This window comes from Oryctolagus cuniculus, chromosome 2 (assembly GCF_964237555.1).
Source record: "Oryctolagus cuniculus chromosome 2, mOryCun1.1, whole genome shotgun sequence".
In the NCBI taxonomy this organism is placed as follows: domain Eukaryota; kingdom Metazoa; phylum Chordata; class Mammalia; order Lagomorpha; family Leporidae; genus Oryctolagus; species Oryctolagus cuniculus.
Window position 1 is genome coordinate 166,336,377 of NC_091433.1, and position 13,900 is coordinate 166,350,276.

A 13,900-nucleotide genomic window follows, 5' to 3' on the forward strand; every position below is an offset into this window, starting at 1 on the left:
ACTACAGAAGATTCTATCACACACAAAATCGGCTCCACAAGGCCCTAGGAATATGAGGGCTGCTCAGTGAACACCTACAGAAGGCAGCACCCCTCTCACAGGGTCAGCTGCTCTGCGCTGCTCCAACAGCAGACTTCACGTGTGCAGGAACAAAGCTGAGCTTCACTGCTCTATAGACAGTAGGCTCCCAATAGATGTTTTTTGTACCAGTTGTTGTTGTTGTGTTTTTTTTTTTTTTTTAATTAACAGCCTGTAGCTCTGTTTTCTAGGCCAAAATGCTATGTGCAAGAAAGCTGATATGAATCTAGCTCTCCTGTCAACAATCGATTTACATGTTAATGTCTGACAAAATTCTGGCAGGGCCAACATAAGATCATTTCTAATTTTTATGAATCATACACACACACACACACACACACACAAAAGAAAAAAAAAACAGAAACTAATTATTGGGTGGGAAGCATGACCTTAATAAAGGTACTTGGTGATAAGTGCTCATTTAAAATCTGAATTTTAATATTGCTGTAAAAATAAAAGGGCCACAGGGAACAGTGTTGTGACAAAAATTTCAGATGGCACAAAAATTAGGCTAAAAACACAAGCAACTTGTTCTGCCTTGGTCTGAACTTCCTTCATGCCCACCTGAAACTGCTTTTAGGTAGTCTCACTATCCACGAAGGATTCTATTGTCCCCGCTCCAACTATCCATGGCTCCCAGCACCACTGGGAAGAGGTGCTTTTCCTCTTCTTCACTGATGACCTGCTCTTATAGTTGTGAATGTGGACTGGACTCAAAATATACCTGGCCCTGCTCACTTTATTTCACAATAAACAGCTCAGTACTTGATAGTAAAAAGCTAAAAACATTGTTGGTATTTTCAATTGGTTTATATCTAACAATAGAATACCGCAGAATAATCCATTTACTCACTAAGGGAAAATTTTATAACTAAGTCCTGCTGGAAGAGTCAGCTATTGGCTATGGCACTCAAACAAAGATATTCTATTTTATCTGGATGTATGTGGGTAAATGTTGGGCAACTGATGCAATCTAAGTAACCAAATGACACTTCCAAATGACTCCAAGAACAAGAGAGTGGGCCATGTGTGTAAGATGGTGGGGGCTCTTTTGACAAAATGGGGAACATGAGTCCTTCTAAGACCAGAAGCCAGTGGGCAGTGCCAGCTGACTGTGGACAGATCATCTGCCTGTGGGTCAGAGCAGATGTAGAGGCAGTTCTTAAAGGGGGGGGAGGGGTAGGGATGCTCCAGCATTGTTTTAAAGGCACACTTCAAGGTGACGATTCTGACAGCTTCAAAATGTGGCCCCCACCCCGCCAAAAAGGAACTAATCATATTGCCTGTTCCCTTGGTTTCTAAACAACAGGATTCTCATTTAACCAGCACCTCACTAGTCCTAGTTTTGGCCCCCATCAGAGGAAGCTGTCAGAGCTGTCATGATCTGGTTTATAATTCTTCCCTCCCCTCCACCAAAACAAAACCAAACTGACTGCAAAGAGAAGCGACATTTATGAGGGCTGTTCTCTCCCCCTATTTTTCAAGGCAAGTGTTGTCAAAACTCAGGAGTGCTCTGGCTGTGTGTGAATATTTAAAAATGTTATGCTTTCATTTTAAGGCTTATCTTAAACACATCAGCAGCATATGGGTCATCTGGTGGGCAGCTTGGGAGCTGGGCATGACCAGGTAATCCTCATCTCCACACGTGGGCTCAGTGCCATTAACATTCGACCCACTGTCTCCCGAACTGGGGTCACTGGATCTATTCTACCACTTTGAGGGGTTCTCAAAACAGAGAGACACCAGACACTTAGGCTCTCGCTGCGTCAGTCTTATCTCTTGGAACTGCTTTCACTGAACTGCATTTCCGCATTTTGATGTGGCTTTGTATTGAAAAGAACAGCCACAGGAAACTCCTTTTTGCATTTGTGGTGTTAAGGCAACTGAGGATATGATTTACTCATCACCTAGTGCTACCTTTCTAATTTCCATGTGCTAAATCACTCTTTCCTGCAGGCCTTTTGCCTCTGAAAATAAGTACTGTCTATGTGATCCTTTTCCTTTTTCACTAGATGGTCAGGAAGCTGGGGCCTAATCTGATGTTTAACTCTGAAAATACATAGACTCCTACGGCCAATCTGCTATGGGTGCCTTCTGTTTAAATTTTAGTTACACCTCTATAGCTATGATTCCTTTTTAAATTAACATTTCATCACTGTTATTGAATCTGTGTTTGCTCTGTGACTATCTACAAACCACCACCATATACACACATACACACACACAGACACACATAGTCATGTGTCACTTAAAAACTGGGAGATATTCTGAGACATTTATCAGTAGGTGGTACCACTGTGCAAACATCACAGACTGTGCTCAAACTAAGACAGCTGTGATGTAATTGTTGGAATAATCTTATAGGGTCATCACTGTATGTGGCGCTCACCATTGACCTTGATGTTGAGCTGCATCTGCCTCTCTAGATCCATGCCTATGTTTTCCTAAGTGAGTATAATGAGTCCTTTATATATAAAATCTAACGGTGACCTTAAGGGCACTGTGCAGTAAGTACATTTTTATATATAATGATCCTCAAACAGTTCATAGAAAATACATTTTATGAAGAAAATCTATGCATGGATTTCCAAGATTTTTTTTTTTTTGCATGAAAATAGACATCTCTTAATTCCATTTTCAATGAACATTTTGAATTCTCCTAACTTACACAGAGTCATGTATAACAAGTGTATGTGTATGTGTATGTCAAAAGAAGTAAAATACAGAGTTTCCTTAAAAATATGAAAGTACTTCACAAAGTTCACAGAAAATGGAATTAAAAGGTAAGCACATTTTAGTGCAAAAAATTTCAGAATCCATGCATTCAAGGAGATTTCAAAAATCTCATGAAAAATGTGTATTACGAAAACACTATGCATGGATTTCAAAAAGTTTTGACACCAAAATAAACATCATTTAATTCTATTTTCCATGAACTTTTTTGATGTGCCCTTGTATTATGAATCTTATATTCCCTGGATTATGAATCTTCATAGTATTATAGTTTCTAGTCTCCTCTACAACTGAAAGATTATAACAGTAAGAGATTCTAGAGCAAGACAAGAAACAAAGCAAAGATCACCCAACAAGTTTATGGTGGCAAGAAAGAAGCAACCATCAGAAAACCAGTGACTGTTTTGTCATCAACATTTCTCATGGGAGATGGTGACTCCTAGTCTCAAAGTCCTATGACAATCCTACAAAAAGTGACTATAAATGAGGACTGGCCATAAAACCTGATTCCAGGTTGGCTGGGATAGGGATGTAGCTAGTAGCTATCCTAGACACATCAGGCTGGAAAAAGGTGTAAAGTTAATGACCTGATAAGAAAAGTACGACACTTGTGGTTTTAGAATCAAGAAGCAAAGAGAAAAGGAAGGCATCCTTACTCACCCAGAGGAAACCACAGCAAATTTCATTACCAGAGATTCTACATCCACATGGACAAGTGACTTCAGGCCGAAGTGCAGGAGGACAGTAAAGATGGAGGATTCCCACTAAGTAACTTCTCTGGGCAGGAATTTGTCACCTCCACAGGGAACTAAGACACTATGAATCAGCTCAGTCCCTCAAGAAAACCAGGATGCTCTCTGTAACCCGCTGGTACCCACAGACACAAAGATATATGGTAAGACTCCTGTCCAGTTGACTTTCTACAAGGAGAGACAGATGGGACTGTTTCCAGAGTGATGACCACTGGAAAGGAAGCACATCTGAGATGCCTGGAGCCCATGGTAAGAAGTGACTTTTTTTTTTTTTTGTCTAAATGGCACCAAGTATTCAGAGAATACCAAGTATAATAAATTGTAGCAGTGTCAGAGAGGAAAAAGTCTGGTTGGCCATTTGCTAGTGTTTAAGAGGCATTTACTACTGGCTAGATAGTAATGGGGAGGGGAGAAGCAGCTGAGAAGAGATTTACGCACAAGGAACTGTTTCTATACCCTCCCAGTATCCTTGTATTTGTAAGGTCTGTAAGCTAGGAAGGTCAGTCTCACGGTCTCCAACCCCCACTCCTGATACTTACGGCAATGTGTCTGGATGTGAACAGAAGGTGGGGACACAGAATAAGAAAGACTAATTGTACTTGTGGTATAACTACAAGTGCTTTGCATATAATACCTTAATTATTATTATTCACTCCATTTTTAGATGTGTAAATGGAAGCCCAGGGATACAAAATTCCTCAAAGTTATATAGCCAGTAAGTTGCAGATTTGATTTTAAACTGAGGTCACTGAATTCTAGTTTGTGTTTCCTCTTAACCACAAAGCCACACTATAAGAGTTTCTTCTAAACAAAGCAACATACCACAATGTGTGTCCAAAAATCACAGAACTCAGTCAAACAGGACTCAACTTAAACATAATCATTCTTTCAGGGGAGGAAGCCCTGGGAGGCAGGTTTGTGAAGTTTGAGTTATTATAGATAGTTAGTATGGCTGTTCTTCTAAGTGTAATTTTGTTGTATTTGTCCAAATCCATCTCCTTTTTTTACTGAGTGTACAGGTTACGATCAAATAACATTGTGTGCAACTACTGACATTCAACTTGTTTGAGTTTCATTCTTTATTCACGTTTTTTATTTCCTGAAAATTCTGGTAGAGAAGAATATTTTGGGTTTTACTCCTTTCTAGTGTCTCAATGAACACCACGTCACCAAACACCAAACCCTCTTGTGAATGGGAAAGGAAAAGGCACATTCTCTTAGAGGAAATCTTGTGACCAAAGACCCCTTTTTGCTGGGCCACGAGGATCAAGCTTAAAGCAGGCCAATAGCGGTCACAGACGTTCTGAGTAGAAAAACGCTAAACCAGACAAACAAGGTCTTTTCTGTTTTAAATGGTGGTAGCTCCCACATGGTTTTAGTTGGATTACCTCCTGACAGTGATGGGCTGGGTCACAGAGTGACCCAGGAGGATTATAACTGGCTCCATATCCTTTTCCTGAAAGCTCCAAGCTCCTGAGATTCTGAAACCCAGGAGAGTATGACTGCTACATGCAATCTGCTATTACATTTGCAAAACTCTCTTTCTGATAGATGGAGCAGCGTTCCCATGCTAACTTCCTTGACTGCACGGCAGGATCTCAAACGACTTCCAGCAAGTCTCTGAGCTTATTCCCTGCTTCGTAAAAGGCAGAACCTGCTATTGTGAGCCCTCCCTCCACCTCCTCCTACACAAATGTACACTGGCTGAGAACAAGAGAAACCCCACGTACCATTAACACATTCAAAGACATCACAGCACTTTCCAGGTGTCCCATCTCCACGAGAGACTATGCGGGGAGTGGATCCCACCTCACACACGGGGAAACCACATAAGCCAGAGAGACACTCGCATCTGAAACCAAAGAAAAGGGAAGGAAAACCCCATGAATAAACAACAACATAGAAGTTGGGAGACCACAAACAAAGCGGCAGTGGCTGTGGCAGAGCACACGGTCCACAGGCCCCTGCCTCGTGTGTCTGGTGGGATGGACAGCGGGTCCCTAACATACGTTGCTCTTGAAATAACTGAGGTTCACATTCTTTAGATGCATCCCACTTTTTTAATGTGAATCATTGTAACAGAAATATTTCTAAAATGCATTACCTCCTTTCTCGGTTAACCAGACAGGCACTGTGCATAGCCAGCATTTTCAGTCCATCTCTACATGCATGGTACGGACGTGTGGGAGTCACGAGGCTCACCGGGGCTAACACGGCAAGTGCTCCTGTGCTAAGCAGCCCAGTGTTCTTGCTTTGTGGCTACTGATGTGTGGTGTTTCCCAGGGATGTTCTGATTCTTCTTTTAAGGTTTAAATTATTAGCTTTTCAATCTTATTGGTGGGGTTTTCTCTGGGAGCACCTTCAACTTGGGCAACAATTAATTAATAATTGTGTCCACGGGAAAAAGAAGACTGAGAAACTCTATAAATAGGGGACATGATATGGTAACTGGACTTCCTGCCGGCTATCCTGGAAACTCAAAGCCTTAGTTTATTGGACCTTGTAAGCTGTAATATGTGCCTTAAACTCTACCTGCATGAATGAAGTGGCCAACGAACTGCCGGCCGGCTGTACTGGCTCTTGCTCTAGCACAGAAACCTGGTGAATATGGGAAGGTAAAATAAGAGACCAAATTTCTGTATCTACTAAAATGAAATAGGCAGGAAATGAGAAGCTCGGGGCAGTGGAGTGTCAGCATAAAAATGTAATACAAGGAAGCAGCAGCTAGCGTCCATCCTGAGACTCCCCTGGGGATAGAAGTATGGGTCAGAGAGCACAGAGGATGGTGAGGGGGGAATTCTCAGGTTGACAGGAGTACAAGGAAGACATCCTAAAAAGAGACATCCTGGCAGGAAGTGTGTGGGTATTTATGTACAGTAGGGGTCAAGATCAGGGGAGGCAACATTCCCAGCAGGGAAGAGCTATTAACATATTCATTAACTCTGGTTTTGTGCTCCTCCTCACTTCGGTGTTGGCTTGTTTGCCTATTGTTTCTTTGGACCTTTGATAACTTAAGCTTGTAGACCAGATGCCTCAATAATCAGAGTTAAGTGTGGAAGTAGGAAGGAAATGAATTTAGGTTAAAATTTGCATGATTGACCACGAAAGCAGCAGGAATGGTATGAATGATTCCCTACCCCTACAGGTCTTTTCAGGGTTCTTCTATGTCAAGGGTGCGGGTGTAATTTTTTTTTTTTTTAGATTTTTGGGAGAAAAGGGTATTAGGTAACTAAAGTTTTCCTCAATAGTATTTCTGTCTATGGTTTAAAATAAATGTCTGCCTGTTTTATGCAAGTTGAGCTGGAAGCTTTCAATGAATGCTCTGTTTCCTGCAGGACAGTCACCTTCAAGGTCTGGGTAAATGTGAGCTGGGCTTTCTGTGCACAGTAAGTTACCCCTTTAAGGCACATGTGTGTAGCCACTGCAGTCTGCGACATATCATCATACTGCTGTGATGGGACAGGAACATCATACTGTTGACATTTATTGCACTTGACACACTGTACCACCTAAACTCTTGAGAGAATATAGATGAATAAGGCTACGGTATTGGGAGCCACACCCTGATCCCAGGCTCTGGGTGTGATTACAATGAAAGGATCCCCCAAGAACAGATGACCTTTTTGCGTACATCTTCTAGGGTTCACATTCTGGCCTCGTGATGCGTTTCAGGGAATTGCTCTAATTTGAACACCAAAGAACATACCATCAACCAAAAAATACTTCTTCGGGTGTTGTCCTTCAACACTTCAGCAACCTTCACTGAACATGTGTGTGCATGGAGGTGCTCAGCTTTCTGCTAGGCTGTTAAAAATCATACTACACTGAAGGCTATGAATAAGTCAAAGACACCTTCTTTTTCCCTCCTATGTTTGACCTATTTCCCAACATCTACATATATCTAAACATCTACATGTATCTATTGCTTAAGAGGCTATAGAGGTTGTGCTCAGCACCTTGCACATTTAAAACTGTACACTACTGTCTGCTAACCCACTTAGGAAAGGAAAACTCTTTATGCAGAATTTTTACATCTAAACACAGCATGACTGCATAGTAGAGACCCAAGGATCCAGGCACCCTGAGTTCTGCTAGCTGGTACTCCTGGATCCATACCCTTATCTACTTCTCTCTCAAAAGTCCTCTGTGCCTGTTGCTATCTTGATTTCTCACAGCTTCCTCTGAAGCTGAAATTAGCACCTTCCTGAAGGAAGAATGAAGGAACCACAAAAGGTGAAAATCTGGGCTCAAGCCAGGTATCTGTCAGGCAGCTCTCTACCAGGTTGAGGCTTCATGAAACTGCCACAGGTCAGAAACAGACACACAGCGATCCCATAGAGTTCAACTTAATACAACTCAAATGCAGGTGTCTTCTGACAGATATGTCTACCTTCATTCTGCCAGGTAACAAAAGGAGACTCTGACAAGACCCAGGAAATCTACTATTATCTACAAACTCCGTGAGTCCAATGTAGTTACACAAAAATTCTTTCACAAGATTATTCTAGATTCTCTGGATTTTTTCCCTTTTACAAGTGGCAGTAGTGAGGCATACAGATTCATCAACTGACCTGAAATTAAATGGAGTTTCCTGTTTGCTGTGTTTTCTACTAGGAGAGATTAGATTCTCTTCGACTGAGTCATGAAGAGGAAATGCTGAGTTACAGGGCAACTGAAGCATGCAAACTGTGCCTTGTCCTCACCACCTTTCTCTGCATTTTTATTCACCCTCACAATCTTTTACCCCAGTCCCCAGATGAGGAGCAAGCAAGGGAAGGGAGAAAATGTGGGTTAGGAGCACAGAAGATAGAGGACCGGGAGAGAGATGCTCCAGCAAGTTGGTGTCACCACTTACCCCGCGCTTCTGAGCCCCCCTCCCCAATTTCCAGCTCGGATCTGGTCCCCTTTTACCTAACCCATGCCACAGTCATCAGAAAGCTCAGGTCCTTGACTCCCTCCCACAGTCAAAGCTCTTCAATGACTCATTTCTCAATGTCTCCACCAGGCATGAACACCCTGAAGCCCACCAATCCTTTTCCCAGGCCTCTCTCCCAAGGTTCCCCTTCATTTCCTGATGCTGCAGCCACACTGGATTCTGCAGGCCAGCCCTCACTGCTGTGTCTGCACTGCTTGCCCTACTGGCTCCAGAACACTCCCATCCAGCCCTCTGGTCCGCCCTCTGGTCCGCTGTCTTCCCAGATAATCACTCCTCAGAGATCACACCTCTTCCTCTGAGCCCCTGAACACCATGCTTCCTGTCTCCTGTGACTCTACGCTGTGGGAAGCACTCATACCACAGCTCTTTCTGTACATGCACCATCATTGTATTTTTAAAATGGAACAAGAATAGGAGATGAAGAAAAGAAGACTAAAATTAACAAAAGCACAAAAGAAAGAGAGAAGTAGAATGCTCAGATTTATATACAGTGAACTCCAAAAGGCACTCTGAGAAGAAGTGCTAAGAGGTTTAAAAAACAAAACAGCTTAAGAAAAAAAAAAAAAAAACCAAACAGCTTTATTGAGATATATGCCGCATGCCCTAACATTCAACCTGTTAAACTGTACAATTGAGTGGTTTTTTTTTTTTTTTTTTTACAGAGTTGTGCAACAGTTACTGGTACCTCATCATCTCAAAATGAAACACTGCAACCCCCTCCCCCAGCTCCTGGCAACCACTAATTTAGGTTCTGTCTCAATGGACTTGCCCATTCTGGATAATTCATATAAATGGGATCATATAATATGTAAGCTAAGGGCTTTTTAACTTCAAACAAGAAGCAACCTGTATTTGCAATTTGCCAGAAAAAATGCAAGCCTCTAATGTTATCCTCAGTATTAAGATAATGATCAATCAAAGCACCCCATTAATAAATTTTTGCATAATGTAATCACAGCTGCAGCCAGGTGGGACTTAGTTAAGCTTTTTATTGTCCCCCCCCCCCCCCCCCCTTGAGAAGGTAATGGATTCAGCTTAGTGGGCATCTGAGTGCAAGGCTGAACAGCTCTCAGAAATCTTCTAAACCCCTAGAGGGCACTCACCTTCTTGGGAACCCAGGCTGACTGGTTCAGCTGGCTGAAGGGCAGGGAATGCTTACTTTTTTCCTTCAGGTCCTTTGCTTCTTGGACTATACAGACAAGGCAGGCCATAAGGTCAAAGTCCTAGCTCCTGTGCACAGCTTACAAAGTGCTCATAAACCTGGCCTCTCCCTGTCTTACAGTTCCCATGTGCCACAGCCCGCAAGTTAGCAACAGCAGGGATCTGTCATTTACTGAATCCCCAACCCCGGCTCTATCACTCCTGTGCCCACCCAGCTTCAAATCTCCTTTGTCCCTAGCAAATTCCCCACAGCTCTTAAGGCCACTCACCCTATAAGGCCTTTCCAGGATTAATTTTCTCTCCTCTCACCTCCAAAACCAGACAAGGGGACATAACTCCTGAAGTATACCTGCTAATAATACAAAATCAATACCATACTGTTTCTCCAGTGAATTCCTCTAGGATAGGAGCATGTCTTATAATGAATGAAATGATTGATAAACTCAACTGAACAATAATATGGAAAAACACTTTTCCTCACAACTAATAAGTCAGAGGTTACAGCATGCATTGGTTTTACATATTTATAAATTTTAGATTGAGAGATCATAGGTGCAGTGTTTTTCAATATTAGTATGTGGAAGGAAAGCCTATAGAATTTGTTGAAAATGCAGATTCTGGGTACCATGCCGGGGAGTGTTTTTTGCAAGTCTGGGTGGACTGCAGGATCAGCCTGTGTAATCAGCTTTCTGGAAGATTTCACTGAGAGCAATCTGGGACCCACTTTGAGAACTTCCTACCTATGTCCAGGACCTGGGTTCCCATAGTTTAATTTGTACTTTCTGCCAGGAAAAAAAAAAAAAGTACAAATAGGGTGTTTTTTTTTTTTTTTTTTTTTTTGCCAGGCAGAGTGGACAGTGAGAGAGAGAGAGACGTCTTCCTTTTCCGTTGGTTCACCCCACAATGGCCTGCAGCCGGCGCACCGCGCTGATCCGAAGGCAGGAGCCAGGTGCTTCTCCTGGTCTCCCATGCGGGTGCCGGGCTCAAGCACTTGAGCCATCCTCCACTGCACTCCCGGGCCATAGCAGAGAGCTGGACTGGAAGAGTAGCAACCAGGACAGAATCCGGTGCCCCAGACCGGGGTTAGAACCCAGTGTGCCAGCGCCGCAGGTGGAGGATTAGCCTATTGAGCTGCGGCGCTGGCCACAAATAGCTTTAACATTTAACGAGAATGATGACTACTAGTACTGCTCTCAATTATTTACAAAGACTCCCTTCTGCCTAAATACTACTGTTTAGGAGTGAGGGAAGAAAAGAAAATCTTATTTATCCAATGCCATCATCCACCAGCAACATGTGGGACTGCTATCAAGCCACTTAACCCCTTAACTCAGAGGCTTGGCTTTCTCTTCCATGAAGTGAGATGGGTAGGTCACAATGAACTGTGTAATTATAAAATCCCATGATTCTATTATTGCCATTCCCACCCCAGCACAACTGAGCTCTCATTACAGCTCATCCTCTTCTACTGCTTCTTGCTTGTATGCACCCTGTCCTTGGGGCCCATCACTCAGCCTGTACCCCAAGCCCCCCACTCCCATTCCTCTTCCTTCCCAAGCATCTCAACCTTCAGGCCCAGTTCAACAAGGGTCTTTCCCCTGAACCTTTCTTGGAGTATTCTGTTTCTCTTCTTGGGGTATAATAATTATATATTCATAACTTCTTTCCAAGGAAAGACGATGCTATGCGATGTAGCGGAAGAGACACCAAGCTAGATGAGGCGTCTCCAGGTCTCTAGGCGTGTCTGCAATCCTTCATACCTAAGCTGAGGAATCGTTTGTTTCGCTTGAATGACTAGAGGAATTTTCAAGGGTAATCTTGAGGGAGGGGGTTGCTAGCAGAGACCTTGGGGACGGGACTTCTCCTTGTTGCCTTCAAAGCACTTTCAGCAAAGAACAGGAGAGCCCTGAAGTAACACCCTGTGGTGGGTGCAAGGCAGGACTGAGGGTAGGTGCTCCTCTATCATTCCCCCAAAGCAAACTCCTTCAGGAGAGAAGAGCAGCAAACCAGCAGACTCCTCTTCTTCCCCAGACTCTTCCTATCCTTGCCCACATCCCAGAGGGAAAACACGTCAGGGAGGTCCTCTGGAAAATACTTCTTCCCGAACTGCACTGAGAGTCTGAGCTCTTCAAAAGGGGAGACATCACTGTTTACAAATCAAAGCCCACTAGTCACAGGCTGGAGGGAGGTCTTCCTTTAGTCAGAAAACAGGAAAAATCAAGAACTCTAAGGGCACAGCACTTGCACTCCCGCTATTCCACAGGGTGTATTAATGAAATAGCTTGTCGGGAATGGAAATTATGACCCATAAAACACAGTTCCATAAGAACTAGCTTCGATTTTAATTAAACTTGATGTACTATCTTTCTACTGATAAAATTTCTTACCTCTTTCCAGGAATATGTTTTTAAAAAAGACTGCAAGTAAAATATGCACAAAGAAATAGGTTTCCCAGCGAAGGTCCAACTGTCTGGAGAAGAAACAGCACTTCTCCCTCTGGGAGGCTCCTAGACACAATTTTCCTTGTGTGTCACCTTCAGAGACCTCCCTCACCCTTCCCCTCCTTTTTCCAGCTAATTCCCGAGTGCTCCTCCTCCCCCGCCCTGCAGGTCTACCTACCCAAGCATGCATTCTAACTGCAGCAAGCACCACCCAGCTATGAACGCTCATGCTTCTGTGTGGCAGCCCCCCTCCCCTTTGGACAACAGGCTGCAGCCTGCATGGTCTCCATCCCCATCCCTCTAGACATAAAACTATAATCACCTGGCTGTTTGTTGTTATTGTTGCTTCTCTTTGTTGTACGCTTTGCCTTTCTCTAAGGTGAGGAGCTGAGGAATATGCTTCCATGCAGGGGAAGTCTAAATTGAGGATGGCCAGATGAAATACTCCTTTGCATTTCCTAATATTAATAATCATAATAAAGTCCACTAGAAGTCCATGATAAAGCAGTCATTACAGCTTTTCTCCTCCTTACTTTGTCAAAGGGCCGATGATTCTGGCTCTCTGCTCACGGCTGGATGTGGCTGGGAAGCTTATCTTAAGTTGCCAACTTGAAAGTGCTATACACAGTAGGCAGAAACAGCCTCACAAGTCCACATGGTTCTGACAAGAATTGTAAAACCACTTGGTAGGACTGCGCAACACAGCAATAAGCATGATGTTGAGAAAGTGACGGCACTTCCTGCGAATCACCACCTTGATGTGAGTGGAGCTCTAGGGGGACTCAATGCAGGCAGCAGAGCAGGCACAGAAAGGCTGAAAAGACTCCCGGGCCAGTCTCATGTCTAATGCCTCTGCTGAAACCTTAGAGCTGGGACCTGGCAGACATCCCGAGTCACTCAGGCCAGCTCAACAACCTGGTGTCCCATATTGAGAGCTGACTCAGTCCCAGGAGGGCAAGGCTGTCTGTCTTCCTGCCTTTGATCTGGGGGAGATCACTGGTATTTGCGTTTGTGGCAGGCAGGAGGCCTCAGAACGTAAGGTGGCGTGAGAGTGAGAGACGCACAGAGGACCACTTAGGGCAAGTAAGAAAAAGGCTATTGGCATATCACAAGACTGGAAAGGAGGAAGACGGGGCTTGGCCATGAGAGGAAGTGGTAGTATCACAGCGTAAGCTGTTCCCATTTCAGAGCCTGGAATGCCAACTGCTTTGGAACATGCAATCTGCTGATTTACAAGCAGGGCATTATTTTGTAAGTACTTATTGAAGGTGACCATGCAGCAGGCGCTACGATGGATGAGGCTGGCCTCAGTTTAAGGAATTTAGCTTAGGGAGCTATCAGATATACAATCACAAATGAAAACATGATGGGATACAGACCACTCAATCCTGGACTAACCTTCTATTTGAAAGCCTGAGCACACCCTCCACTGCCCAGGCTGCTAACACTCCTCTGGCCTTCAGAGCCATCCGGGACTTCAACTGGACTGAAGCAGATGGCTTGAGGCATGTGTCCCTTGGATCCATGTGGGTAATCAGTTCACAGCCTCTCATCCTTGTCATCAGCATGAAGTGCAAGATGGGATTGTCTCATCCTCTGGAGAACACACATCCCTACAGACACAGCTGCTTCCCTGCAACCCAGCCTGTGTGACAGCCTCTCCTCCAACAGCCCCCTGCCTTCCCTAACAGATAAACCCTCTTGTTATCTGAGCCTCATCTCAAAATGCACCCTTCAGATCTGTCTCACACTCACCTGGCTCTCTCCTAACAACATCATTTCCTTGCCACCATCGCCAG

The 13,900-nt window shown here is 43.8% G+C and overlaps 1 protein-coding gene across 7 annotated transcripts in view; it reads right to left on the reverse strand.

Moving 5' to 3' along the window:
- CRIM1 (cysteine rich transmembrane BMP regulator 1) overlaps window positions 1–13,900 on the reverse strand; it is a 208,363-nt gene that overhangs the window by 86,184 nt on the left and 108,279 nt on the right. For all 7 annotated transcript variants that reach the window (XM_051842985.2, XM_051842986.2, XM_051842989.2 and 4 more), the window contains one exon: window positions 5,294–5,415. In XM_051842985.2, coding sequence (XP_051698945.2) covers window positions 5,294–5,415 — 122 coding nt within the window. The remainder of the gene's footprint in view (window positions 1–5,293; window positions 5,416–13,900) is intronic.